The sequence below is a fragment of the Protomyctophum bolini genome (assembly GCF_963924005.1).
Source record: "Protomyctophum bolini genome assembly, chromosome: 13".
NCBI classification, from domain to species: domain Eukaryota; kingdom Metazoa; phylum Chordata; class Actinopteri; order Myctophiformes; family Myctophidae; genus Protomyctophum; species Protomyctophum bolini.
Window position 1 is genome coordinate 11,627,314 of NC_137874.1, and position 27,987 is coordinate 11,655,300.

Consider the following 27,987-nt stretch of genomic DNA (forward strand, 5'->3'; position numbering starts at 1 on the left):
TTGTTTAACTGTTTAGAAGAGCGGTGTGTAGAATCGGCCTCAGGTCTTGAGTTAAGAAATAACGGTTGAGATCCACTAGGCCATCCACTGTACAGTGCACATTTTTAAAACGATAACTCTCTAGTCTCTTCACACTCTGCTGGGTTCTCTTCCTGCCTTTAGCCACCTCTTAACCACAGGCCTGATTCTAGCAACTGCAATAATTCTTTCAATGGCCTGCTCAGCTATCTACAGACCACCATATCCTTTATAGGGTGAGTGGCACACACCCCAGTTACAAGAAAAACACCATTGTCTCTCCTCTGACAGCAAAGGGCCGCTCTCTGAAGGAAATGTTGGCTGCTTTCTGGTCTACTAACCTGCTTCCTGACTCAGCTGGCCGATAGGCCCTCATGTCTGTGGTGACTCGCTTTTGGCAGCGCTCTCAGATTAAAAACAAAGCCCACTGTTAAGAGTGCCCTTTAAGTTTGTTTAATGTTTTAAATGCTCTCAATCAGTGTTCAAAATGACCCCAAATTGGAGCACAGTAGTGAATTGACTCATCTTGTTCCTGGAAGATCGGAATACAAGGATTACTTGTATACTCAGTCAGAACTTTAACTTGAAGTCAGTCGTAACTATGGGGATCACCAGAGCCAACCAGACCCATATATTGATCATCATTTGACTCTTATGACTACATTGGTATTAGCAAAAAAAAAAAGCCAAATTTTACCATGTTAAATTTAGCATACCTATTATAGGCAAACCATTTCACCAATTTTCTAAACTTTTCAAAAATAGCTGATCTACAATCTCACAACGTTTCGTGTTGCGATATGTTGTGAGCTTGTAGATCAGCTATTTTGGAAACCTATTAGGGTATGCGTGCAGCATGTGACATCATCATCATACCCGGAAGTTATGCAGGAACGCCTACCGAGTGGCAAAGAAACACATTTCTGGCCTTGACAGCCCATACATCCAAACAGAAAAGTCCTATACGATTGCTTTAAACGACATTAAACAATGTTAATCTCACTTTACCACTCACTTTATGCATGCGCATACACTCTACAGTGTTGAAGCTTATTTATTTGTTTGCTTAAGTAAATGTTTCTGAAATGAGACGTTTTAGAAAATGTTGACAAAATCATAACGCTGCTTCAGTCGTGTCTGGAAAGAGGGCACCGAATAAACACACCTGTCATGCATGCTAAAGAAAAGTGGGATGCATCAACGTTTGCCTGTGTTCACATTGGTGTGTAGTAGTAGTATAGATTTTATGCCTATGCCACTCGAACAAATAAATGGATACTCGACTACTATACTCTAACGAGCATGTTACTGCACTGGAACTGCTGCAGATCGGTTTGGATGAATGCATTCGCTGTAACAGCTGTTTCGCCTTTCAAGGCAACAGCGTAAAACCAAATCATGTCAATACTATTTCATTCACATTTCATAATAAAATCTGCTCCGTCCTTACCCCAGGGGCTTACGACAGTGAGAGAGAGAGGTTTGGCTGAGTTAAGCGGCTATACTTTGGCTCATACTGGTGTTTAAACACTAAACAGCATTAGTGTTTGTGAGCTGTGTCACATCGGTGTAGGTCTCAGTAAGTAAGCTGCCATACAGGGGATAAAGATAAATAGGGTAAGCTACAATGGCTTGGTTCACACAAGGAGAGCATTAGCTCAGGTGAGCTTCTATTCTTTACTTCTATTTTTTGCTCTTTGCTCTCTTGGAAAGTGTAGAGACTTGGCAAAGAGTAGAATAGCATTCATTTTTGCGTCTTCTTCTTCAAGCAAATCAATGTCAATTTTGAAAAACGTACGGCTTTTTAGAAAGACAACAGCGAGATCTGGTTGAAATGGGCTGCCAGGCTGCCACCGTTTTGGATGGCATCAGGAGACAGGTGGCAAAAGTAGGCAAAAAGCTGCCAAGGTTTTGCTCACAGCCTGGCCATCTGTTTCGTCTTGATGCGTCATCACATCGCTGCCTCACAATAGACACTATATTATGGTAGCTAATAGCTATTGCCCTGAAAAACAAGTAGTCATTTGTGGTATCTAAGAAATGACATGTCTTAAGTAAGGTAGCATGACTCGCAGTGTGTGCTAGTTTCTAGTAGTTTTAAAGGCACGCTTGTATAGAAACCTTGTATGGAAACCACTACTAGATATAAACAGTGACAAAAAATCTGACAGTCACAGAAGGTTAAATGGTGCATTTATATAGCACCTTTATCCAAGACGCTTTACATAGATTGGGAGATGTGCATTATATTCACCCATTCAGACACACATCCATACACCGATGGCGGCGGAAACCATGCAAGCACCAACCTGCACATCGGGAGCAATTAGGGGTTTAGTGTCTTGCTCAAGGACACTTCGACACCGACTCTGGGGGAGAACTGGGAACCTTCCGGTTTACAAGCGGCCGCTACTCCTGAGTCACTGCCACCCGGTAAGACAGGCACTGTTGTCACCTGTAATGACTGCATTTTTGTGTGTCTTTCAGGTCCTTGGCTGGGTGTAGCTGAGGTGCTATTGAGGTCAATGGGAGCATCTAGCCAGTGTTCTCTAAGCAACTACAGCCCGTCAGTGTGTCGGTTCTTGCAGCCCTCACCAGCTCTCAGCTATTTTTTTGCATAGCCTTTACTCTGGTTTTATATTCACAACATACAATTACAGTATATTAGCCACTACATCCATAAACTTTCATACACCCCTGATTCTGACTTCCACAACTCATTGCAGACCGTTTTTGTCTAATATATACAGTATATATATACTCCTTTCAGTTTCTTAATTAAAAGTTTGGTGTGTGGTGTGCATCTCCCTCGTTTGATGCAACCAGCAAGCCAATGCAAGCACAACATCCCCATAGCTCATTAAGTAGACTCAGAGAAATTGAGGAACCACATTGGACTAATGAACAACACTGCTACAGCATGCGAGCATATAAGTGTCACTTACGCGATGAGGGGGTGGTAAGCTGGTTTGTCGAATTTCACACACACAGCATTATGAATCGTATAATTCCCCTGAATTTAAAGCCAATAAAATTTTCTTCTCGCCACCTTTTGCACTCTTTCTGCCCCCATCACACATGATTTGAGACATGGACCAGCATTCACAACAGCACTTTGAACTTTCACCATGTAATTGCCACTATCTCCTTTTCACTTTTTTCCAAAAGGGGCCATAATTGAGGAAAACATTTTATATTTAAGGGGCGCTCTTATATCAACATACATCATCTCATTCTGGCCAATCACAATTTGCGTCCTCACTTTTGTCTTCAATGTTTGCGTTTACACACTTTTGTCAACAATGTTTGTGATTACACAGACCCTCAAAGCTGGACATAGGAGGGGCTAAATTATGTGGCATTTCTCTAGTATCTGTAATGTTTTTATTTCTGTCTTGAGTTTTCATTGGCCATCTCAGTTAGATAAGCTATAACTACACCTATATTTCTAGTGAATGGCTGTGTGACTTCAATCTTGTCCACATCACCCTGATGAAAAGCAGCTTGTACATTTGTACAGTTCAACAGTCACAGAAAACACGCTCCTCCTGTCCTGATGAATGACTTTGTGGTCAAGTATGATCATCTATTTTTGGTCTCTCATCCTCCCTCTACTCGTTCGTCAACTTGTCCTCTCTCACACGCTCTTTTGCCCCCACTCACACAGGCTGTCTAATTGAGAACAATCCAGTGAGCATGTCCTCAACAGCCCACTGTCGATGTATGGATGTCAGACCTTGCATCCAATGCCCAAAGGGGAATGTACAAGCTTCTCACACAGCTGCCCTGAATGAAGCACATCAATGTGTGTGTCCTACATTATAGACCAGGGCCCAGAACCACTTTTTGAGACCGTTTACACGGGGTCCTCGCATGACCAGAGAATACTTGTGTGTTTTTGAGGGGCACTAGCCCCTCCTACTGTATATACACACACAGGTTTAATTTTTGTTTTTTTGTTCAATGTTTGTTTTAAAAACGCCATTGACAATGAAAGGAACATTTACGTCATATTGTCCCTCATTACGTCATATTGTCTCTTTATTGTTAATGGCGTTTAATGTTTGTGTTGGCACAGTTTGTTACATCACGATTACATCACCTAATCAACATGAGTTAGACTTTAATATATTAGAGCCCCTCACTTCACACGGGTGTGATTTTAGTCTAGAGACCTGAGCACAAACTGTCCCAATGTTAGTCCCAGGTAAGAATGGGAGAGTGATTCATAGGCGGTCTTCTAGGAGATCTTCCCGTTAACTCTTAGCTCATGATGATGGTGCATTAGTCTTCATGATTCAATGTCACTGTAAATCCAATGTCTTGTCTTGTTCTGAATTATATTAAATAACAAGCTGCAGTATTTTCATTCTCAAGACGCTAGACTTCAAACAAGAACGTAAGTATATTCCCCGATGTCCTTGATAAAGGATCACATGACGTTTAAGAACGCATGAATGTGTGTAATGAAAAAAATCGGTCCACATCCAAATCCACACATTGGCTATATTCACCCAGTCTTCCAGTATTTCCGTTTACCAGATACAAGACCCTTAATCCCCAACAATACTCGATAAAAGTCTATGTCTATTCTTCTGATGTGGTGACTTAGAAGAAAGCCAACGTATAGCCCCCCCCCCTTGAAATGTGATGACATGGAAGCTGGGAGGCTTTTCCCCCTGTTGTCTAGCGGGACACAGAGAAGTCCACACCCTGGCACAAAGATCAGGGATCTCCACGCCTCAGTGAATCGACACCACTCACAGTGACAGGCAGTTCAAATTTCATCGTCATTAAAAGCCATTCAAAGACGGGAAAGGAGTGTGTGGGAGTGTGCGCTTTTCCCCCTCAGAGTAATCCCTGGTCTGTGTGCATGTGTGCGTGCGTGCGTTCATATGTACACATACCTTGCTGTCCAGTTTCTTCATGGTCACTAGATCCAGGGACTTTAGCGAGTGGCCCGTGGGAGCAATGAAGTAAAGGCAGATGTGAATCCTGGTGTCATGGTAGTTGAACAGCGAGCGCTTGATCTTCAGCTCCTCCTGAAGGTAGTTCTCAAACTGGGTGTCGATATAATCCACGATGGGCTTGTAGCTGCACAGCCAGAGAGATCAACATTAATACCAAGGATTTATATCTGTGGCCAGGAGCATCAATATTTGTGTTCTTATTCATGCATTGCAAATTAACATGAAAGGAACATAAGGCTTGTCGCTAGAGAAAAGAACAAAGTGAGTGACTTATTTAAGTAACAAATTGGTTTGGTTCAATGCCACAATAATGAAATCACAGTGCGTGAAACTTGCATTTGGGTGTTGGGAAGCAAATTGAACGGCTGTCCAAAAACTCATTCTGTTCACCAGGGATTTACGAATCTTAACATGTGAAATGGTCCCATTTTTACACTTTTTTTACTATTTTACTTTTTATACTACAAAGTCAACCAACCACGGGATGGCACAGTTTTGGGTTAGTCCACATGTTAGAGACATTTTCCTGTACTACTGTTCCAGTAATCCCATTCACTTTGGGTTGTTTGATAAGTCTCCAGAAACTTTAAAAAATGTACTTTGGTACAACTTTAACATATTAGTGCACGTACCGTACGACGTGAAACTCAAGTCCTCATGGCTCATAAGGAGATTATGTACAGCACTAACCAGGCTCTTTTAGACTTTATGTGCCTTTTTTGGATTCCTACAGTATGTAGACCTATGAGCTAAAACAATGCTTTAACAATAGCAAACAAAAAGTAATATTACAATTGTTGTTACAATTGTTGGCTCAGCGGGCCAGGCACCTTGGCTGGTAATCCAGTCTGGCAGTGTGCCGCGGGTTCGACTCCCGATCCCGACGGTCTTTACTGCATGTAACCCCCCACTCTCTCCCCATTTCCTGTCAGCCTACTGTCTGTCCCTCAATATAATATCAACGTCCGTATATCTTTTACTATAACCCCCCAGTGCTTGTGGATTTTGGTCTAAATCTGCATGGAAATGCAGTTTAAAGTCTGCAGGGAGGAGGAGTTAGTCTTGCCTGTCCGACTCAACCTCCTCGCGCTGTCAAACGGACAAACAGGGGGGCTGTCTAAGTAAATAGGTCATCTCATTGGTAGTATTGCCCCGGCATAAGCCATACGTTTCGTCTTTTATCCAACACATTTCTTCACAATTCCCAAAGGTAACAAGAAGTCTGTAAATGCTCCTCCTATGCAGCAGACAGGAACCACACTGGCAGATGCTCTAACTTTGTTCTGTCCACCCGTCACTTCCAGCTGCACTCAACACTTCATCATTCAGAAATGTTTCACTGTGTTATTATATTTAGAGCAAGGCTATTTTTTCCACCACTAACATTATTGAACCCACCACCACATTCATGCCCTGAATGTTTTGAATAGGCCATTAGAAAAATAGATATTTTCAATTACTACTTGTACTGTCGAAAGTGGGTCATTTTAACATCCCTAGTAGTCGGTAGTAGTTGAAGTAGTAGTAGTCCCACATTTCAGACTTAATCATTGCAAAGCCGATATATTATATTCTCAGCTTTCCATTGGTCTTGTTCTTTTGATGTAGGTTACCCACAGGGCTAAGGAGATTCCTCCACACTGCGTGTGACCTGCATTCCAACGGCAGGCGGCTTCTTCACTTAAACACAGTATGTCAGAGTTAGGGCTGATTCATACTCCTATTTTACCGCTGTAGTGCCGAAATGATTTCGGCTCGTCAGAAATTTTCAGTAGCACCGAAGAGCCGACTTTAGGACGGTACCCGCCGAACCGACTTTTATTCGGCTCTAAAATAAGAGTACGAATCGCGCCTTACTCAAACTCTGGGTTGGGACCCAAACATGGACGCAAACATGTTTCTGGAAAGTGACCATGTACTATTTTAATATGGGTACTTCTAATGTGCTTGGTTCCCAAGGACAGAGTAGTTGTTAAAAGCTTAAGCAGTTATATTTACCTAAGAACCCTGCTTTAATTTATTACGGTAGTTACATTTATACCAGCATTAATAATACCATACTAACAACGTAACATTTTTAATAATAACAAATACCCTAATTAACCCAGTGTTCTGGTGAAATTAGCCCCATATCTCCACTGATTGAACAACACGGCTCAGAGAAAAAAACATCCATATGGTGTGTCAGACACAGCCCTGTTTACAGTAATCAGGCCCTGTGGAATGCATCTTCTCCTCTTGACCTTTCCAAGCCCGTCCATCCACATTAGACGGAAGGGTTTGTCACGTCGCGTTTTATGGCCTTCCTGGCACCTCCTCCCCACAGAGGAGAGGCTATTGGTGGGGGGGTTTGCGTGAGTCGGGAGCCCCATGCTAGACCGAGAACGCCCCGTCCTGCAGCTAATGTTCAAACCAAGTATTCAAGTTTGTCCTCTGTTAGCGTTGCCCTGCCTCTTTCCCCTCATGGAGTAAGGTCTGGACTGATAATGGTTTGTCAGTCAGTCTGTGTCTCAGTGGTACACCAAAGAAACCAGGATGTAATCTACCGGTAGGTAGCATTATGGCCTTATTTTAGAGTTGGGATTTGTTACTGATTCTATTTAAGTGCATTGTAAGATTTAGTTATTGCCTCTTTTCCATGTACTTACTTTTGATTACATTTTATTTTGATCCGCATTTGTTACCAAGGTAACAACTACTCTTCCTAGGGCCCTCATAAAAACAGCCACATCATACGTTCACACATCACACGCATGCATGCATGAATCTCTTTTGAACTGGATCTCTAATCTGTGCATAATACAATTATATGAATCCCCTCCACTCTAATAATTCAATCTCATATTTGTCTTTAACCCATTAAAACCAGGGAAGCATCCGTCTTGAGGTTTTAGACATTGGTTATTAAAAAAAGAATGGTAGATTTACAAGTTCACAGTGCATCTCTTCGTGCCGTGCTGCTATTTTTGAACATTTTTGACCAACTACTGATTTAGAAGGCATTTGGAGAATTGGCCTCAGGTCTTATTAGGTTAACCAACCACTCTCTTTTCTACAGGTTAACCAACCATGTTGGAATTATCCTAATGCATTTGGTGTTCGGGCTAGGTTGAAATGCTCCGCCCATACCTGTCCTCCTTGTTTATCTGGTCTCCAAAGCCCACTGTGTCTACGATGGTCAGCTTTAGATGGACGTTGCTCTCCTTAAGGTCGTAGGTTCGCGGTCGTAAGTACACTCCGTTCTGGTAGTGGCTGGCCTCCTCGTTCTCAAACATGGTGTTGAAGAGTGTGTTCATTAACGTTGACTTGCCAATGCCCGTCTCCCCTGGGGGAATAGATACAGGCAGAATGAAAGAAAGAGAGTCAAGCAGTGTAAGATTCACAGGGGGGCAATCCTTCAGCTCTCAGACAAAAGTGTTTAGGGCAGCAATACAACTGGAAGGCATGTACATGTCGCTCATGTCAGGGGAACAGAAGACAACAGTGCTGGGTTTGTTTCAGTTAAACGCAGTTAAAGTGCTTTGAGCAATTACATCTGTCCAAGAGATCAAGAGAAAATTTACAGAACAGAAACCAGCAGAATATTTTTTTGTGACTAGTTACGTGCACACACACACACACACACACACACACACACACACACAATGTGCTACTTACCTACGCAAAGGATGTTAAAGCAGAAACCCTGTGTGACCGATTTACTGACCAGCTGGTCAGGTAGGCTATCAAATCCAACATGGCCGCCCAAAGTCAGGTTGCGCTTCTCTTCATTCTAAAACAAAACAAAACAAAACACCACATTTAATAGACTAATTAATACATTAACATTCTCTTAGTGACTTGTTTAAGGCCACTTCAACACTAGAGGGCTTTTGCATTTCTTTCGTGTTATTTAATTTCTTCCAAGACAAAGAAAATCATCAAGTGAAGTAGAACAGAGAAATGTAGCTACTGTACTAGCTACAGTACTCGACGGGAGCATGATTTTCCTCGGACACTGACAGCATGTGAGAAAATTGGGAAAACCCACTCATGCTTAACCCATTCTGACCTGAGATCAGATTCATACGAGGTTTCCCACTGGACACACAATGGTCTGATGAACCCATTCTGACCTGAGATCAGATTCTAAAAATGTCAGTTGTTGTTCGATTTTTCAAAAATAGCAGACCTACAAGCTCGTAGTGCGCCACTCGGTGGCGCGCTATGAGCTTGTAGATCTGCTATTTTTCAATACCTAAAGCATAACATAGTGCCAACACCAAAATGGGTTCCCGTTCAGAATGGGTTAAGACCATAGGTTTGTCAAAGCCTTCTCATTCTTATGCAAATGAACAGCAAAGTATTTCCATACGTTGCACAGATGAAAAACCCATCCTCTCCAGCAGGGTTAAGTAATCGCGGCCTGTGGGAGGTGTGAGCTTTCAGAATAATACTTCACAGCCACAAGGACTTCTCACAGAGAAACGGCTATAGAATTCGGGGAGCAAGTTGGATATGGTGGGCTGGAAAATGAAGACAGAAACCATAGAAAGAAAAATGTCTGTCTGGAAACAAACTAGTTAGGAATGCATACTGTATACACTTTGTTGTACGATGAATCTACAAGCTCACAATGCAAAGATTTCTTGACCTTTCTTTTTCTTTCTTTTTACTTACAGTATTTTATTTTAAAGGCATGGCCATTCATAGCAACCTTACCACAAATTACTTTCAATTCAATGTCGCAAATATGAAATATTGAACTGTTCTTATAAAGAGTTAGTTTTAAGTTAGTGCAGTGGAATATTATCTGTTTCACCTCTTTTACCAGACCCATCTTGTTGAGTGGGAAGGAGACAGAGCACCTTGAGGTGCATGGGACCACCACCAGAGTACTGGATGTCTGGCTCAGTCATTCCCAGAAGGGCTGCATTTTTAGGAGCTGATGTCACTGGACACAGTCTGCCTGAACGCAGAGCAAAGTGGAGCTGAATACAACTCTATCATAGCCCACTAGACCTGAGCACGCTCAGCATTAGGGCTGCAACTATTCATTCTTTTCTTAACAATTATTATTCCATGCAAAGAAAATCAAATAGGTTTGATTCACTGCTTAAAAACCCTTTTTTATACACTTACAACTGTGTGGCACAAAGATAGCGATTGGATTAGCAAATACCTGATTTATAAGCTATAAGACTTTGTTTTACCCTAAACAATCAATTCTTATTAAATTAATCAACCATTTTTTTTAAATAATCGATTAAATCGGTACGTTTGATTAACTGTTGTTTCCCTACTCAGTCAGCATGCAAACGTGTAACTGTACAGCGTGATAAGATGGGGGTAGCGTGAGAGGGAGAGAGAGAGAGAAAGGGAGCACGAGAAAATTGGGCTGACTTGTGCAAGGCAGGGTTTAACGTCAAGCGAGTGAAGCAACACACATACAGAAGTGATCCGACTTGAGCTGAGCAAGGCAATACAGGACTGAACAGTTGTACAACCGCACATTATTTATAACAATGGCCCCAGTTGACGGACAGATCAATGTGCTCCGGGTCTGTAAATAGGAATTAGGCTACACTATTCTAAATTCGAATAGCAGTGACAATTGATTGCAGTAAATGTTATAAAACAATAATGCATTGGATGAAGGCAAAGGAGACGCATAAAGATGAATGAATCAAAGATAATGCTCAGTTCCACGGGGACACGCCATAGCTACGATAACTAGATAGAGGTGGGGATAATTCTGCTGTTCAACCACTTCACGCATGAATGAACCCATTAAAACCAAATAAGCATCCGTGTCATTTTAGATTCTTCTTGCAGGGGCTATTAAAAAAATAGCAGATATACAAGCTCAAAGCTGCTATTTTTAAAAATTTCTGAAAAATCGGAAGAGAACTGCTGATTTAGAAGGGATTTGTAGAATCAGCCTGAGGTCTTAATGGGTTAACGGAATGCTTGTTACATGAAGCCAAGAAAACACGGTAGCCCACAGTGCGGAGGACGCCGTGACTGAAGCTTGAGGAGATACTAATCTGGAAGAAAGCAGAAGTGAGACGTGCCACGGATCTGGACTGACAGATAGCTAGAGGGGAAGGCGTGGTGTGGCCATCAGCCTGGAATGGAAACGTGTAGTAAAAAAAAAGCTAAAAAAAGAACTCAAGTTATTTTGACAATGTATTTATCCGAGGATGTGTGTATGAATTGGAAACCTGTCGAGCTGAGGATGTGGAGTATGTATGAATGAGGGCCACAGAGGGGCATGCAGACCAAACCTGCCTGCCTGTGTTATCTTTAAGGATCAGACAACTGCAGACGTGGACACAAATTCCCCGAGCCAAGATCCAACAAGCTGTGTGTGTGTGTGTGTGTGTGTGGCTGCATGCATGTGCATGCACACAGTCTTTCAGTGTGTGTGTGTGTGTGTGTGTGTGTGTGTGTGTGTGTGAGTGGGTGTGCTGTTAGTGTGCACAGTCTTTCAGTGTGTGTGTGTGTGTGTGTGTGTGTGTGTGTGTGTGTGTGTGCTGTTCGTGTGTACAGTCTTTCAGTGCATGCATGTGCACATCACTGCGGTCTCAGACAAACCAAGTAATTGCAGTGTTGCCGTTTTTTCCTTACCTGAGTTAAGTTTTGTAAGTCAGTGACTTTCTTGCCATCAGCAGATTCATAATATAACAGGTAATTTATAAAAGTAGGTAGACTAAATCATGGTAAATGAGAAAAGTGTTAACTTTCCGGGCCAGCTATGTTTTCTATTTTCGACAGCGGCTACATGAACAATGTAGTGTGTGTGTGTGTGTGTGTGTGTGTGTGTGTGTGTGTGTGTGTGTGTGTGCGTGTGTGTGTGTGAGCTAGTGAATGACAAGCATGCAGTCACATGTGGCAGCTAAATGTTCCATCACCCATGCTAGGGCTACTGAGGAAACTATGAGCCATCCATCTATATATTTATCCATCCATCCATGATAGAGCAAAGAAGAGCAGAGAATACTCTTCCAGGTATGAGTGGAATGGAGGTTTTCAGGTCAATTGTCCCACGTTGAGTAAACAACACATTTCCCAGGCCAGCGTATCGCTGTCGCTGGCCCAACAGGAAATGACTAAGTGTGTGTGTGTGTGTGACTGTGTGTGTGTGCGTGTGTGTGTGTGTGTGCTGAGAGTGGTCTAGTCAAACTGATACCAAAGTATGTCCACGGTTCCCCCGAGGCTAAACAGCTGATAACGGATATATAATATAGACATCTCGCCAAGAAACAGCTTTGACTGAAAAACCCAAACATACTGTATTCAAGAGGGGAAGAAAACGTGCAATAGGATCAGTTGATGTATTGTTCCAGCATCAACGCTGCAATGTAAAATTCTAACATTGGCTACACACTAGTGGTGGATATTGCTTGCAATCTCACGATAGATATGTATCATGATACAGAGGCCACAATACCATATATATATAGATATGATATATCGATACATATCGATTAAACGTTTATTCAAAATAATGACCATGTTGCACAAATACAATAATGCACTTTCAGGCCCACAGAGAACTTTAAATTAAAAGAAATGTCTAAACAGCCTAACAAGGGGTCTGGGAAGGGAGTGCATTGCAACTTGCAAGGGGGGCGTTGATAACGTTAAACAGAGGTACGTTTGGTAACACTGCGTCACCCAGACAATTCATGCCGTTTTATTGCTGTATCGGTACTATCGTCCGGATTGTCGATCGATATATATATTGGATTTGTCATATTGATTAATTGAATGCACCACTAATAAACACCACACCATGAACACAACAAATGCTTTCCTTCCTGTTAATGCCCTGAACTCATACTACAGCTTTAGAAGTGTGTGATGTCATTTTAAACTAGAGGACAGTGATAGGAAATCTATCTTATCTATAAATGCACCAAGTCTCCGTGTGTACGTAATATGTCTGTGATCCACGTAACTCGAGAACCGGTCGCCCCACCGACTTCACATTCCACACACGCGTTCCACACCCCCACAGGGAGTGCAGTGCCCGGTGTCGAGTCGGTCGGACCCACAGAAGGCCTCTGACAAAGAACTCCATATATGGAGTTCCAACTAGCATCGTTCCAAGTAGGCCAGTGCCCAACGGGCACCGCACGTACGTGTGTGTACAACATCTGTAATCCACGTAACGTAACGAGAACCGTTCACCCCCACCGACTTCAAATTTCGACACACCCCTATATCTCCATATATGGAGCTGGCCTGTTCTGACATCACTTCATACCTGGGCATTCCTGACAGAACTCCATATATATAGGAATAAAGGGACACAGAGAGACAGATACAGAGATCTCCATATATGGGCATAAAAGGGACACAGACAGATGGGTGGAACGGGTACTCTGACACGGGTACAACGGGTATTGCATAGCCGGACACCGGTCTAGTCTCCTGAATCGTTTCTAGACATCACCTTTTTTTCATCTATTCACAGATGAAATTGATGATCACTTTAGCTTGGATTGATGGGTGAGAAGAACCCATTAACTGTACTGAATACAATGGTGTAATGTCGTCAGACTATTGAAGTAATGAATAACTTGCTATCCCACTCTAAAAACACCATATTGTTAGTGATAAATTACTTCCAAATGGAGCATCTGGTGAAATTATGGATCTCCTGTTTGTTTTATGAAATGCTAAAGTGAAAAAAAGATACATTTTCACATAGACCCATACATTCTCAATTATCGCACAACGCCAATGTATGCTGAAGGCAAAAACTGGGTCAACTCATACACATGCATGCACATTGCATATGGGACCTACAACTACAATCACATTGGTCCTCTGCCAGCGAGTTTGCCTGATTGTATCCGAAATACTCCTATTCATGAATTGTCTCCTCCAGACACTACTCTACCTACCTACCCGTCTCAGTTCTCATCTCTCCAAAGTCTCTCCATCTCCTTTCATTCACCCACGCACATATAAACAAACAGTTTGTGTCTATGTCAGAACTGACATAGATTAAGCCAGACAGCAACAGGCTGTGACACTGGTACCACTACTCCTATCTCATAAATGGTATATAGTTTCTATATGAATCAGCAGTTCATGTCATGCACATTGTTAATACTTAACAATGTGCATGACATGAACTGCTGATCAGAACAGCTCAACCAATGGATGTCATTTTACCTGCATGATGTTAAGAACAGCCCTCACTTCACACAAGTGTGATTTTTTCAAGGTATTGCTGGTCGGGAAAATATCGTATCCGGGGGAAATACATTTGACGGATGTTCCCGGAGGATACAACCGCCGATAGCTTCTCTGCCTTACGTTGTGACCAGGCTTTTCTTTTCGCAGATAAGTAAGCCTGGGACCGAGGCTAGCTGCTGGTTCAACTCTCTGAGTTTAGTAAAAAAAAATGCAGATGGCTGAGATTTTGGTCATGAGTGTGTCATCAGTCATCCATGAGGAGCAACGTAAAACATGGTGGCTGTCTGATTATTATCATACCCATGCCTGCGCTACTCACACAGACCAACACACACACGATCACACGCACACACACACACGCGTCATATGCCTTGCATTTCTCCCAAGTCTCATTGCTCAATGCTCATATGCCCAACAGGAAAGACAAAAAAAAAAGACTAGACAGACTGGAGAAATTTTACGAGACAGATGTTAAGCGAGCTCCCATTTCCTGATATGCATATGACCACTGCATATAGGGACAGACAAAATGTCATGCTGCATAATTCAACAGCCGTGTAAAAAGTGCATTCATTACAAATGTATTACAGTTGCACTTGCATCTCTGGCAGAGGGACGTCGACTTACACAATGTGAGTGGGTGGATCGAATTCTGTGTCACTTTGCATGTGCAAAACTTGGAATGGATGCGTCTCATATATATATAGCAACTTCATTTCTTTTTTATTATATTTCTTAATCAGATTTTGAAGGTTTTCAGAAAACCAAAACCTTAGGTTAGGTTTTAGGTAGTCTCTCAAGACAGACTGTTGCCTCGCGTCAACTAGTCTGTCGGCAAGCAGTAGAAAGAAACGTATCACTGGCCTACAAGTATGGACGCTGTAGTTCAGGAAGTCAGCCGCGCAATCACCCAATCACATTTAGTGGGCGGGATTTACATGTGTGTGCAGCGAGGACATTTCGTCCCACTGGAAGCAAACCTACACGCTTCCATTATTATTGAACATGGCTTCCTCTGGTCAACAAACAACACCAAATAAACCTATTACGAATGTATGTAGAGTTTGTGGAGATTATTTAAAGTATGGAGTAAAAGGACAAGTATTTAATTTATTCACAAATCAGGGATTGGAGACTAGTTTGGAAGCTATAACCGAAGAACCTGTTGTTGCAGACGATCCACTGAAATCGATTTGCTTAAGCTGCAAACAATTGTTGATGAAATATTCGCGCACCAAAGAAATTTTGGAAAAGGTTGGCGATTCGGTCAAATAACTGTATGACCGAAACAATGCTAGACATAAGCGTTGTGCAACTGCATCTCCATCTCACCTCAAAAAAACGGGGAAGTGCTATCTAATGTTGTCCTATGTTGAACAAATAAGTGTAAACTCCGTCAAACTAAATGTAATGTAAACTGTGTACAGTACAAAGTATGAATAAAAGCGTTGGTTATGATTAAGTGTAATTAACTTCAATCAAATGCGTTAATTGTGTTGTGTGCTAATATTTACGTTTCCCAACAAATTACCCCTTTATTTAAGCAACTTCAGAACAGTCCGTGACGTACAAATATAACGGACGTAAAACAAATGTATTTTGCAGTACAAATTAAAGTTATAAAAGCTTTGGTTTAGTGTTCAATCTGAAAGTGAATTGATTTGGAAACCGCGGGGGCTCCTTTTCACACTGTTTCACAAATCACATTAGGATACAAAGCCTTTCAGACGTGGTATTATCTATATTTTTGCTTTAAACTTTGAGAAGGGGTCCATTACGTTTTACAGGTCAACAAGGACCCATTATCTAGTGTAATCAATGAATATAAATCCTCTTACATTAGCTACATTTATTGTCTAAATTTCAAATTGTGTTGCATATTTATAATAAACTTGATTTAATGGATGGTTGGGTCCATATGATCGTTTGACAGTACTAAAAGTACATTCAGTGTATTTTATTTTAGACACTAATCCCTTAAATACTCAGCACTTGATCAAAATGGGTGATCTATAAGGTCACAATACTAGCACTGAGATGCATTGTGACTCGTGAGTTTAAAGCTGGCTGTTTTTCTGCATGCCATGATGCAACATGCATAAGTAGTAGTACACATGGTTAAATTGTATTTTCTAGCATTATTATGATTAAATGTTAATAAACGGCATGTTTTCAGAGTCTGTAGATGCATTCTGCCCAGCATATGCTGCAGAAATGCCTCGCTCCGTCAACATTTTCACTTGCTCTTCCATTATAGAAATGAGTGGGCATATAACAAAAACGATAGCGTCCTTTAGCCATCTCTCTGGAAAGGCTTCGGAAAGTAGGGAACACACCGTTGGCCAAGCTTGATATACGAGGCTTTTTCCAAAACCAGTAGGTAAACATAATAAAACATCTCGTCGATCGATTAAATATTTCAAACAAATGTGCTGAAGCGGTTTGATATGTTCAACATTGTGTAGAACAGCAACTTTTCCTCCTCCGTTACATCCATGTTTTGTTCCGCAAAGGAATGGTTGAAAGTAGGAATGAAAACAGTGCGACACAGCGGTAGTAGTGGAACTCGGCGGAAAAGCAAGGGCCTTTTCCGGTTGATCGAAATTCTAAACAGACGTTGCCCCCAGAGTCTAATTTCGAGGAACAACAGCGGAGGCGCTGTTTTCCCGAATATTTGACGATGGGATTCTCAGATTGGGTTTTAGGAGGCGTTTTTAGAATCGGCCTCAGGTCTAAATGGGTTAAAGGGACACAAATATATGTTAACGACGACGGGAGCCAAACTACACCCGGAAGTTCGGTGGAATGCATTGGATGCAGTGAGAGCCCAGTGACCAGCTCATGAACAAACACTATTTCTGAATGACTGAGATCTTTTGTAAAAAGTTATCACTTCTGGAAAATAACAGAAGACATACAACACATTATTGTCTGCTGTGTTGCTTTTCGATGTGTACACTGTGTAATTTTATAGAGGTATCTAAAGAGCAAAAAGTAAGTTTCTGAACGTGCCAAGTATTGCAAGACTGTCCGCCGTTTCCTGTCTGGCAGCCAAATCTCGCGATACCTAGGCTCTGACACTGGGCTCACTGCTAAAATCTAAAATATCTAAAACCACATAAAGACCCCCAGGAAAGTGTTCTAAATCTTCTAAACATCATTATCATATATTTCTTTGCAAAAAGGGTGTCCCTTTAAAGCAGAATGTACTTTTGCCTAACTGTGCCTTAACATGCTGTCGTTAATGGTGGCCATATGGATTTGGGGCTCTCACGAATTTTGCTCACATTTTTGCGAGGGGCATGGCGGCTCAATGTGTTTCTTAACCTTCATAGATGATAAATCCACTGAGAAACGGACCTTTGCTCTCCGCGGTCACGGAAGTATCAGATATGAGAAATGGAAACATTTATTTTCCGGTCATGTTAAATGATAAAACATTGACAAATGTACATGAACGTGGTGCTCTGTAAAACGACATAAACACTGGACTTTTTATGTCAATATTTTCTAATCAAAATGTTGTTGACGATTAAAGGGGGTACTTGGATTCAGCAATCAGGAAAAGGGGGTACTGAAGACCAAACACTTTGAAAACCACTGACCTAGAGGAAACCCACATGAATATGAATATGTACAGTACACTACACAAAAAGAAAAAGGGGCCGAAGGCCAGCTGGTTTGGAACACAGGGCCTTCTTGTTGTGAGGAAACTGAGAATTAACCACTTAAACCACCTCACGCTTACGGTATATACTTTGTCTGGGGTCCCCCTGGGGTCTGCACCACTAGGCGCCCTCCTTTTCATCCTACTACAAATATCTTCACCAAAAAAAGCGAAGAGAGCTTGTTACAGAAGATCTGTTATTTCAAAAAGAATTGTTTGACGATTATGAGATGCCCAGAATAGTTGCAGACAGTATTTAGTTTCATCAGGTAATGCTCAGAGGGTTTTAACAACAGGTTCTCCTCTATTCATGAGAGTAAAGTACTACAACATGGATTGATATATAGACGAATGCTTCCTGCAAATCCACGAAATCAATCAATAGCATTGGATCCATGAATATTGACTGGGATTTAACATTGAGCCTGGAAAATGAAAAGGGTTTTACAACTATTTCTTTGTCCAGTTGTCCACTATCATTATAATGCACGCTACTTGGAAAACAAAACTTTGCGGTGTACTTGCCAGGGGTTCAATTAGGCAGACACAGAAGCCTGTGCAATTCATAGAGGCAGAGGTCATTGCTTCTGCAGCTATTTACTGCTGCATGCGTAGATATAGCAAAGTCCCAGAAGACAATTGGGTAGATACTAGATCTCACACATTGTGCACCGTGTCGGAGCAGAGAATCCCCATGGAAACATGGGACACACCTGCGGAACAACACTACCACTCGCATTGACGAGGGAGAGACCAAAATGGCATATGAGTCAACTGTTGCACAGTTGCACTTGCATCTCTAGCAGAGGGACATCGACTTACAAAATGTGAGTGGGTGGATCGAATCTGTGTCACTAGTGCAAGGGCACTCCCAAAGCATAACTGCTCCTAGTAACATCTTCTTATGAACATGATTATATATCTATTTATTTATGTCCTTTCTAGTCTTGTCTATGATGGCATTATGGCGTTGATGGCCTGGTTGTAGCGTTGGGGGAGAGACTGGAAATTGATGTTCAGACAATTGAGTGAGCAATGATATGAACACAGAATTTGAGTCGATCATCATTTTTTTGATGTATGATTACTGTAACTGTATGCGTGAGGTTTTGAAGGGTTGGATAAGTGCAGCTCATTTTGAATGTATAGTGGCTTTGTCTTACAGTTTGAAATAGTGAGGTCTGTTTACAGTATTTGTTTTTTATAACACTTAAGGGTTGTGTAACATGCCTAATGCCCACTTCAGTGAAAATAACTCAACTGCCTCACAAATTGGACCCTTTTCAGGTAGCAGACTGGATTAGACAATGCATAATGTCAACATACATGCCATGGTCACGTTGTGCTGGCAAATGGAAGGTTTGCTATTCGAACCAGGTCTGCGGAAAACACGAAGAGCCTGTCAATGGCCAATAGCGGTTACATCTGCACCGCTTAAACAATGAATGAAAAAGCCAAAACATTCCTCAACAGGTCATTGTAATGTAAAAAGTGTCATTGTATTGAGCATACTTGCTGTACATAATGTAGCTGCCCATGTAAATCTTTCCTTTAGGATAAGAGTATCAAGTGTTGCCTTGGACTTGCCTCACACGTTGCGTTGTTCTTTCAGAACTATGTATGGACTTTGGCAATGAAATATAGCAGTGGAATGTTTTAATTGATTCCCATTTTCCTGCATTCCACTTTTGGACCCCACTCTCCAAACCCCTACACCCACAGTTTGAAAAAGCGTGGGGTGTATCTATAGATGAATATTAACTCATGAGTCATGACAGAGTGAGCGCAGAGCCTCACCCGTCTCCTACTGTAAGGAATTCTAAGAATTATGACACTGGAGTCAGGGTGCAAGAACCACATTCAGACCATTACAATGTGCTTTTACTTAGACTTTGGCAGGAACATGTGTCTGAAGTAGATGATAAAACAATGTTGAGACTTGAGACAGGGTGAATGCAAACTGAATTGACGTGGCATGTCACTCTTTATCTCCCTGACAGAGATGGCCAAAGGACTTTCAGTTTTCTGTACACAAAACAAGTTGCTTTCGTATGCAAAGGCTTGCCAAATAAGCCCTCATTTTGCACTGCTTGTTTTAAGGCAGTCTTTGAAGCTAATTTAATTTTATGCAGGCAGGCCTCATGGTATACAGGCAATCTTCTCAAGGGTCAGTAAGCATAACATGTTAAACACGCCATGGGCCATTTCATTATGTAACAATATCAACAACTAGATCTCCTCATAGGCTCACTGCTCACACAAGGATGAGATCAATGAGGAAAAGCATACACATTGTTGGATAGCAGCCGATATTGATCAGCTTGGTGTGGCTCTCTGCCAGCAGAACTAAACCTCAAGCTAAACTAACCACAATCGGGACCAATCCTGATTGGTGTAGGGCCAATAAACCCAACCAACCGCACATCCCTATCGATATCTAGACATAATTAACAGAGTGAGTGACCTTAAAGCAAACTGTCAGGCGAGTGAATTATTCAATGTGGTCTCACTTAGTTCAGAAAATCAGTCAGTCAGACAGACAGACAGACAGTCAGTCAGTCAGACAGACAGTCAAGACAGACACTGACTGCATTAGGCAGGTCATAATGCCTGCTTCTGTGCCTGCAGTCTCTGCATTCATCTCACCTCCACCACCAAATCAATTTACTAATTTTGTATTCCAAAGGAGAGGTCCAGGAAATGGCCACTCTGCAATGTCTTAGCACCCTCTTTTGGAAACTTACTTGGCCAGTATCCCAAACTTGTTTGCACATTCCTGTACCCCCTCCTCCTCTCCCCAAAGACTGGTGTTGTGACATTAAGTGATAATAGGAGTGGCCATGAGCGTGCTCTACTGTAATCAATCGTATCCTTTTATCCCTGCAACGGTCAACAACTCAAGGATCATCTGGTTAAATGTTAATATCCCACCCCAGGGCCCTGATGTAGCCTACTGCACATTACATGAATTACAGAATTACTTTCGTTGTAAATGTGTCTTGAAAAAAGGGCGGAGTGAGCTTCTCTTTTGACACAGTTCCACAAGTTGTTATAGCACTGAAGATGGGATTATGAAACAATAAAGCATACATGCCATTCTCAAATCTCTAGTGGGGCCTCTTGTGATCTGCATCTGCAAAGTGAGGAACCATACAAAAGGTACCCGATATGTGATCACCAACTAAGCCTGTAGAAAGTTAAGATATTCATGCCATATAGTTTTAACTTAGTTACAATACATAGTATCAGCCAGGTTAATCAAGTAATAGTACTATTCTTCTTAATGGTAAGTAGTTGTTAGCATTATGAGTGAAGTACAAGTACAAGTGGACATGAAGTAGTATGATTCATGTGACTCCTCAGTCAGTCAGGAAGTTGCACCCAAACCACATGCCATATGGTTGTTTTTCAATGCTCATCATAGTTCTGTTTGCTCAACCAACCGCCACAACACTGACAAGACAACCCGTCACAATGTAGCAGTTTATCCAAACAGAATCGCTGGGGCCCCTCTCTCTGTGCGAAGCTACTACACGTTACGTACATCGTTATTATGTGCAACAACCACATCCGTTTGGCATGTGCAAAAACAGCAGTTATGCACAAAAATGCAAAAGTAATTAATTATAGTGTGTGTGTGATGTTTCTAAATACAAGCGTTTGTCCTAGAACGAACCCAATCACCACCACATAAATCACTTCCACCATCTCGTCAGTCGTCTCTCTGGCCATCAGGCTATGTGAGGCTTTACCCACTTTAACCAAGAAATAAGAATAAGAATGCAGCCAAAAGGTATTCAATCGTCTCGGTCAGGACGCCCACAACGAGACGTATGCGATCGCGTTTACTTACAGAAAATATGTCAACGTCGGTGGCAGCCATGGTGCGGAATGGATGATGTTTGTGACTCAGTCAGAAGCCTAGCTACTACTGAGCTCACTGGAGCCTGGTTCAGTTCAGTCCGTCTGCTGCTGAACGGAACACACACTGAACAATATGGCCACTTCCTGGAAACTCCCATTCTGCTTGAGGAATGGTAGAGTCTGCATCTTCTGCATCCCATAGCCCGGCGGGACGTTTCAGTCGCGCTGCGATTGGCTACTGTATTATATCTATTAATGCATATCAGCGCAAATCAGAATTATTATATTATTTGACAACTATCTAAATTTAAAAAATATCTTAAATATTAGCAATATTTAACAATGTATTTACAGTTTGTATAACCCAAACCAAATTATATTTAAAAAATCACACCCGTGTGAAGTGAGGGGCGCTCTTATCATTTTACAACATCGAGGACGATTTGCGCAAATGCGCAGTAACAGACAAAACAAATATTAAACTCTGTTCATTGTTAATGGCATTTAATGTTTGTGTAATTGTGTTAGTGACAAAACAAACATTAAACTCTGTCCATTGTCAATGGCGTTTTTAATGTTTGTCTAAGGAAAAACAAACATTAAACCTGTATATAGGAGCGCCCCTTTTTGGTTTTGACATGATTTTAAAAAAAATACTCTACATTCTAGTCTGCACATCCTCACATTTTGAGTGACAGTTTCCACGCGTGAGCGAGCGGTTGACAACTAACCAGCCAATCACAGCGGGACTGGCCATCCGGAACATGGGATCTACTATACTTCATAGGAATGTGTCGTCCTACGCGCATTACAAGCCAGGACAGGAGCGAGAAAATATGGAACGATTACAATGTCTCGTAAGAATTCTCTTCATCTGTTCATCATGTAGTAGTAGCCTAGCTGGCTGGCCCATATTTGCAATACAAAGCTTTATGCACATTTCAAATTCTCATGCACTGTTGCTTCCAATCCCAAAACTCTCTTTAGACATGTAGTAGCCTAGTATTAAATAATAATAATATTCATAATAATATTGTTAGAACTGATTCAGTTAATTTTCAACACTGATGAAAAATAAATCAAATGTATGATAATTAGTTTTGCTGCCCTTTTGTTAATATACTAGATATACGAATAAATAGACGTGAGATACAGAGATAGCCATAATGAAATCACACTTAGTGATGGGGCAATGGCTATATAGACGTAATAATAATACCGGTAGGCTAATAATAAATAACCATGCTGCAAAGATATGTATCCATAATCCATGGCATGCATGGAATAATTGTGGCGTGCGAATTATTTCCCCTTCTTCTTAATTTGCTTTAAATCCTGGCTGCAACCCACGAGGAATATATGAACACAACAAAGCTGGTCATTTTGATATGAAATTAGGGCTAATTGGACCAATGGATGTTATTACAATATTATAGCCAACTACTAAAAAGATAAATGTGTTAGACTGTCTGTAGTGTACTCTGTCCACAAGAGTGGGATGTGCATAAATTATTCAAATCGTTTCCACGTCTGCGTTTTCCCCGGAAACCGCAGGTAGTAGGAGTCACAGGTAACCTACGTCAGGTAGGCTATAGCGCTACTGGGTACATGACAAAGGAATTCTAGTCTGCAACAGTGACACACAAGTTATATTGTTCTGCTAGAAAAACACATTTTAAATACATTTAAAAAAATAGTCTATCGCTTTAGACAGTCTTTCTTTATGGCGGTGACTCAAGACGCGATCCTGTCCTTGTTGATAGAAGAAGGGGGCAAAGTAAAGAATTCCGACTTCTTAAGTAAGTTTAAAGGTGCAGTGAACTGCGCCGATCCCGCGGAGAAGAAGCGCAACAGGGAACTCTTCAAGACAATCGTCAACAACGTCGCCGTCGTGAAAGATATCGACGACGTCAAGTATGTTGTGGTCAGGAAAAAGTACCAGCACCTGCTGAAGGAGAACCAAGGTGAGGAACGTCATTCAGAAAAGAACACTGACGAAGAGCTGCTCCCGGTGGCCGCACCACAACATGAGCATGAGCACCACCCACAGACTGCTGCTAACAAAGAGACCCCTGCTGAGGGTGCAGGAGGGGAGACATCTGTTTGTGAGAGTTCTCAAGAAGAGGTAAATTCAAATGAAAACGAGCCACTTACACCGGCAGAATTGCCTTCTCCTATAGCACTGGCATTGCAAAGAAGCAAATTCTGCGATTTCAGTTTAAAACCTAAACGAGCCCTGTATTTTGACATAGTCCAGGACTCAGACACAAAAGGGGAAAGTCGTCCAAGTGGAGAGGCTTTGGGTTTAATTAAGACCACTGCCACACAGAGCAAACCCTTTGCGTTGCCTCTGAGGATGCCACCGACTACTAAGATAGAAGTACACAGACTGAAAGGCTCAGAATCGGACGACCTCCACCTCCCGGAGAAAAGCAACCCAGACACAGACCCATATGACTCCTTCAGGCACAAGAGAAAGCCTTCAGTGGAGAGCACCAACCTGAACTCTCCTCAGCCGAGGAGGTCAGTGAAGAGCACGAAGCCCTCAGAGGAGCCCAAAGAGTCCAGTAGAGCCCCCTCTGCGGTTCCCCTAGAGCAGTCCGAGCACGAGTGGCTGGTCAAATCCGCCGCCGGCCACTGGAGCCAGGTTTACGGAATGCTACTGAATGACCACCAGCTGGCCGAGAAGAGGGACTTCATGTCGGGGTTCACCGCTCTCCACTGGGCGGCCAAGAGCGGAAACAGTGACATGCTGTCTAAGATGATCGAAATATCCAGAGACAGAGGCGCTGACATTGACATTAACGCCAAGGCACACGGCGGCTACACTCCATTGCACATTGCAGCGCTGCATGATCAGGAATTCATACTGGCCAAGCTGGTGGATGAGTATGGGGCTGACGTGAATGTGAGGGACAACTGCGGCAAGAGGGCCTATCACTATCTCCACAAAGGCATTTCAGAGAGGGTGAGGGGCCTCCTGGGCGAGCCTTGCAAAGCCCCACCAGCCCAGGAGAGTGCCATGCAGCAGGAGAAGGACGACGTGGATCTGTTTCCGGATCTGTCCAAGGGTCTCCATACAATAAGTCGTCTCTTCCAGCCCCACATGACGGGGCACAAGAAGAAGCACAAGCAGAGACCAGGGATCTATTCTGTGGGCGATGACCCCAGAGAGGAGAGGGAGGAGAGTGGCTCCTACATGTAAATAGCCCGGAGTCATGTCAGTATGTGTTGTTGATGTAATCGCAGAGCTATGGCCGCTAGCCATCTTATTTCCATGATACAAGAGCCTTTGAATAACAAATAGGTCGTTTTTATTCATGTAAAAATGATCGCCATAGGGAAGCATGGTTTCTATATCTAGGTCGTCCTCAGTTGTGATTTTTTACCTTATTCTGAATTGAATGTCCGCCAGTGAAGAAAGCCACAGTGAAATATTATGTTTCATCATGACTTATTTGAGATATCTCTGTACTGGCATAAACGTTAATCCTTATTTTCTTTAGTCTTATACTAATGTTGTGGACTGGACACTGACATTAACAGAAAAGCACAAAAACAGACAGAATTTTTAGGTGAAGCCATTGTATCATTGTACGACACTACTGTTTTATTCTACACTGACATTGACCGAAAAGCACAAAAGGGACTGATAGAGCCCTTGTATCATTTCACAACACTCCATTTCTGTTGGGGCCAACAAAATGAAGCACTTAAGAACAGACAAACAGACAAAACATTTATTTCACACTGTTGAGCTTTCATCGTCCATTCTGTGGTGCCATATGAGCTGCATAACCTATTGTGATTATCCCGTGATTATAAGATGATTATGAAGTTAGTACATTCCATAACTTATTGAAGGAGGTATTGTAGCAAGCAGATTTGTTTCAATTCACATTTCACAATCATTACCATCATGCGTGTTTAACTTATTATTTAACCGTATTTCATTTCTCATACAGTCTACATTACAACATTATGTATCAAAACTAAAGTGAGATTATACATATAGGCTACTACATGTCTACATCAAATCCTCATTGAGCAAAATCTCTGCATTACTGTATGACATTGATAATGTTAATGTGTCTCTATTCTATTATGTTAATCTATATGAAATCGCAGAGATTAAATATACATATATGTTGTGTTGGAAAATGTTTATATTGTCTTAATACAGTATCTCCTGAGAGAGAGAGAGAATCTTGAGTGTTCAAATGACTTGGATTTTCATTGCTATACTCATTTTGCTGATTAATTATTAATGCTCATGAGAATCATAAATATAGTACAATATGTCTTTCAACATGAAACATGATGAATGGAATGACGATTTCACTGAAGGAATTCCACTAACAGGAATAACCACAAATCCCACTTGAAAGGGATGGATTGTTTTCTGTACATGGTCGGGTTACAGGTGCTACATAGATCTCTCAGCGCGTGCCAAAACCAGCACTGGAATACGGCTCACATCCTTCTACTGGCTTGTTGAGACAGCTGAGAGAGAGACCCAGAGGGAGTCAGTCAGATGACTGACTGACGGCCTGCCGTGGAATGTGTGTGCGTGTGTGTGCGCACGTGTGTGTGTGTGTGTGTGTGTGTGTGTGTGTGTGTGTGTGTATGTGAGAGAGAGAGAGAGGGGGGGGACATCAATGCCTGACTGGAAAAGTGTGCTAATGTCATCACAGGACCTGGCAGGCGACAGACGAGGAGAGAGGAGAGGAACATTTCCTGTGCATGTCGGTCTCTTTTCTTTGTGTGTTCCTGTCGCTTCTCATCAGCAAATGATCCCACGGTGCCGACTGGGTCCACAACACATGCAGAACAACAGTAAACATCAGTTCTGTCAGAAAGAGGGAATGAGGAGGTGAGAGGAGCCACTTGGAATCTAATATGTCCCACAGTAGGCCTCTTGTGTCGTTGTCTGCCCTTTATTTAGGGCTCCTCTGTTTCCCTCTTTCTCTAATCTTCCACCTACGACTTTGCATCTCTCTCTTTCTCTCATGATGTCATTTACCCGGCAGCATAACACTGTTACGTCAAGCTAGTCCCCCCCCCCCCCCACACACACACACACACAGGCCTCAGGGCCTGATGAAGCAAAATGTTCCCATCTGCTGTCGTTGTCGTCATCAGTGGGCAGGGATGGAGATGAGAGGAGAAATACAAGGTCATGGGAAGATGAGGAAGCACAAATCATACGTTAATTCACAGTTTCATGTGTGAATCACTAACTGTTGTGACGTTTGTGATACACATTCATAGTACATTATGAAGTAGGAATGTTCAGAAACACAAACTGATGCTGTACTACAAATATTAGGCCTACTAGCTCTTTATTTATAATGCTGGTGTTGAGTGAAGTGCTTAGTTTGTCCACAGCTGTTTCATTTACCACTAGGCCAGTGGCAAGAAGGACACACGCACGTCGCACACCATGTGACACAACTCCATCTTGATGTGAAGATTGCCGTGTTCCTCCCACAGAGTCATGTTCTTTCCAGTTCGTTGTCTGGAGTGTTCTCATAGTTACTTCGCTTCAGCAGCATTCGCAGTGCCATCGGCGTAAATTACCGTAGGATTACCACATTTTCTGTCTGATCTGACACGCTCAGAAATCCACCACATGGAAAATGCCATTGTGTTGCATATCCTCCCCCGACTGCTTTCTTTGGGGAATCAGATTAAAAGTGCCCTACAGTGTCACAGTGTCACTTGTTTCCTCCTGGGCTTTCCTCTGCCACACGCCGACATGAAACGCTGTCTTTTGGTTCATCCTCATTCCTCTCCCTTCTGACATCCCTCGTCTCATAATAACCGTTTGTTGTTGTCCACAAACAAACCGGGCAGCATTACACCGTTGTTGGACTGCACGCTAACAGGGCCAGAGAAACACGAAAGTGTAGACATTATGGGGAGGGAGGGAGACAAGGCTTATACAGTAAAAAAAAACACCCTGTCAATCACGGAGGGATTATTTGCAACTGTTTTTTTTTTCTCTTGTTGTTTTAAGTCCCCACTTGTGGAAAAAAGTTACAAAACTTTACATTTCAAATAGTTTGGGAAATATTAACATCTTCCCTGTCTGACTGACTTTGTATACATCTTTGAAAGCAATACATTTACTATAACTACATTCAGCTGATCATAAAACTTCTGTTCTGTCATAGTTTCTTTAAACTAAATGTTTTCGTTTCCCTTCGCTATCACACTGGCAATCAGTTTGACTCATCACACATGTCCCAGCCAGTGGCAGCCACTGTCTGCATT

At 42.1% G+C, this 27,987-nt stretch overlaps 2 protein-coding genes across 2 annotated transcripts in view; one reads left to right on the plus strand and one right to left on the minus strand.

The window, feature by feature from the left end:
* The window catches only part of septin8a (septin 8a), a 39,127-nt gene extending 17,286 nt beyond the window's left edge, over window positions 1-21,841 (minus strand). Inside the window, exons 1-4 of the mRNA XM_080780402.1 lie at window positions 21,701-21,841; window positions 8,646-8,760; window positions 8,118-8,313; window positions 4,926-5,112 (exon numbers count right to left, since the gene is read on the minus strand). Coding sequence (XP_080636528.1) covers window positions 4,926-5,112; window positions 8,118-8,313; window positions 8,646-8,760; window positions 21,701-21,730 — 528 coding nt within the window. The 5' untranslated portion in view covers window positions 21,731-21,841. The remainder of the gene's footprint in view (window positions 1-4,925; window positions 5,113-8,117; window positions 8,314-8,645; window positions 8,761-21,700) is intronic.
* Window positions 21,842-23,347: 1,506 nt separating this feature from the next.
* On the plus strand, window positions 23,348-25,834 carry sowahaa (sosondowah ankyrin repeat domain family member Aa). Its single transcript, XM_080780401.1, has one exon. The coding sequence runs from the start codon at window positions 23,435-23,437 to the stop codon at window positions 24,914-24,916; it is 1,482 nt and encodes a 493-aa protein (XP_080636527.1). The 5' UTR covers window positions 23,348-23,434; the 3' UTR covers window positions 24,917-25,834.
* The last annotated feature ends 2,153 nt before the right edge of the window (window positions 25,835-27,987 follow it).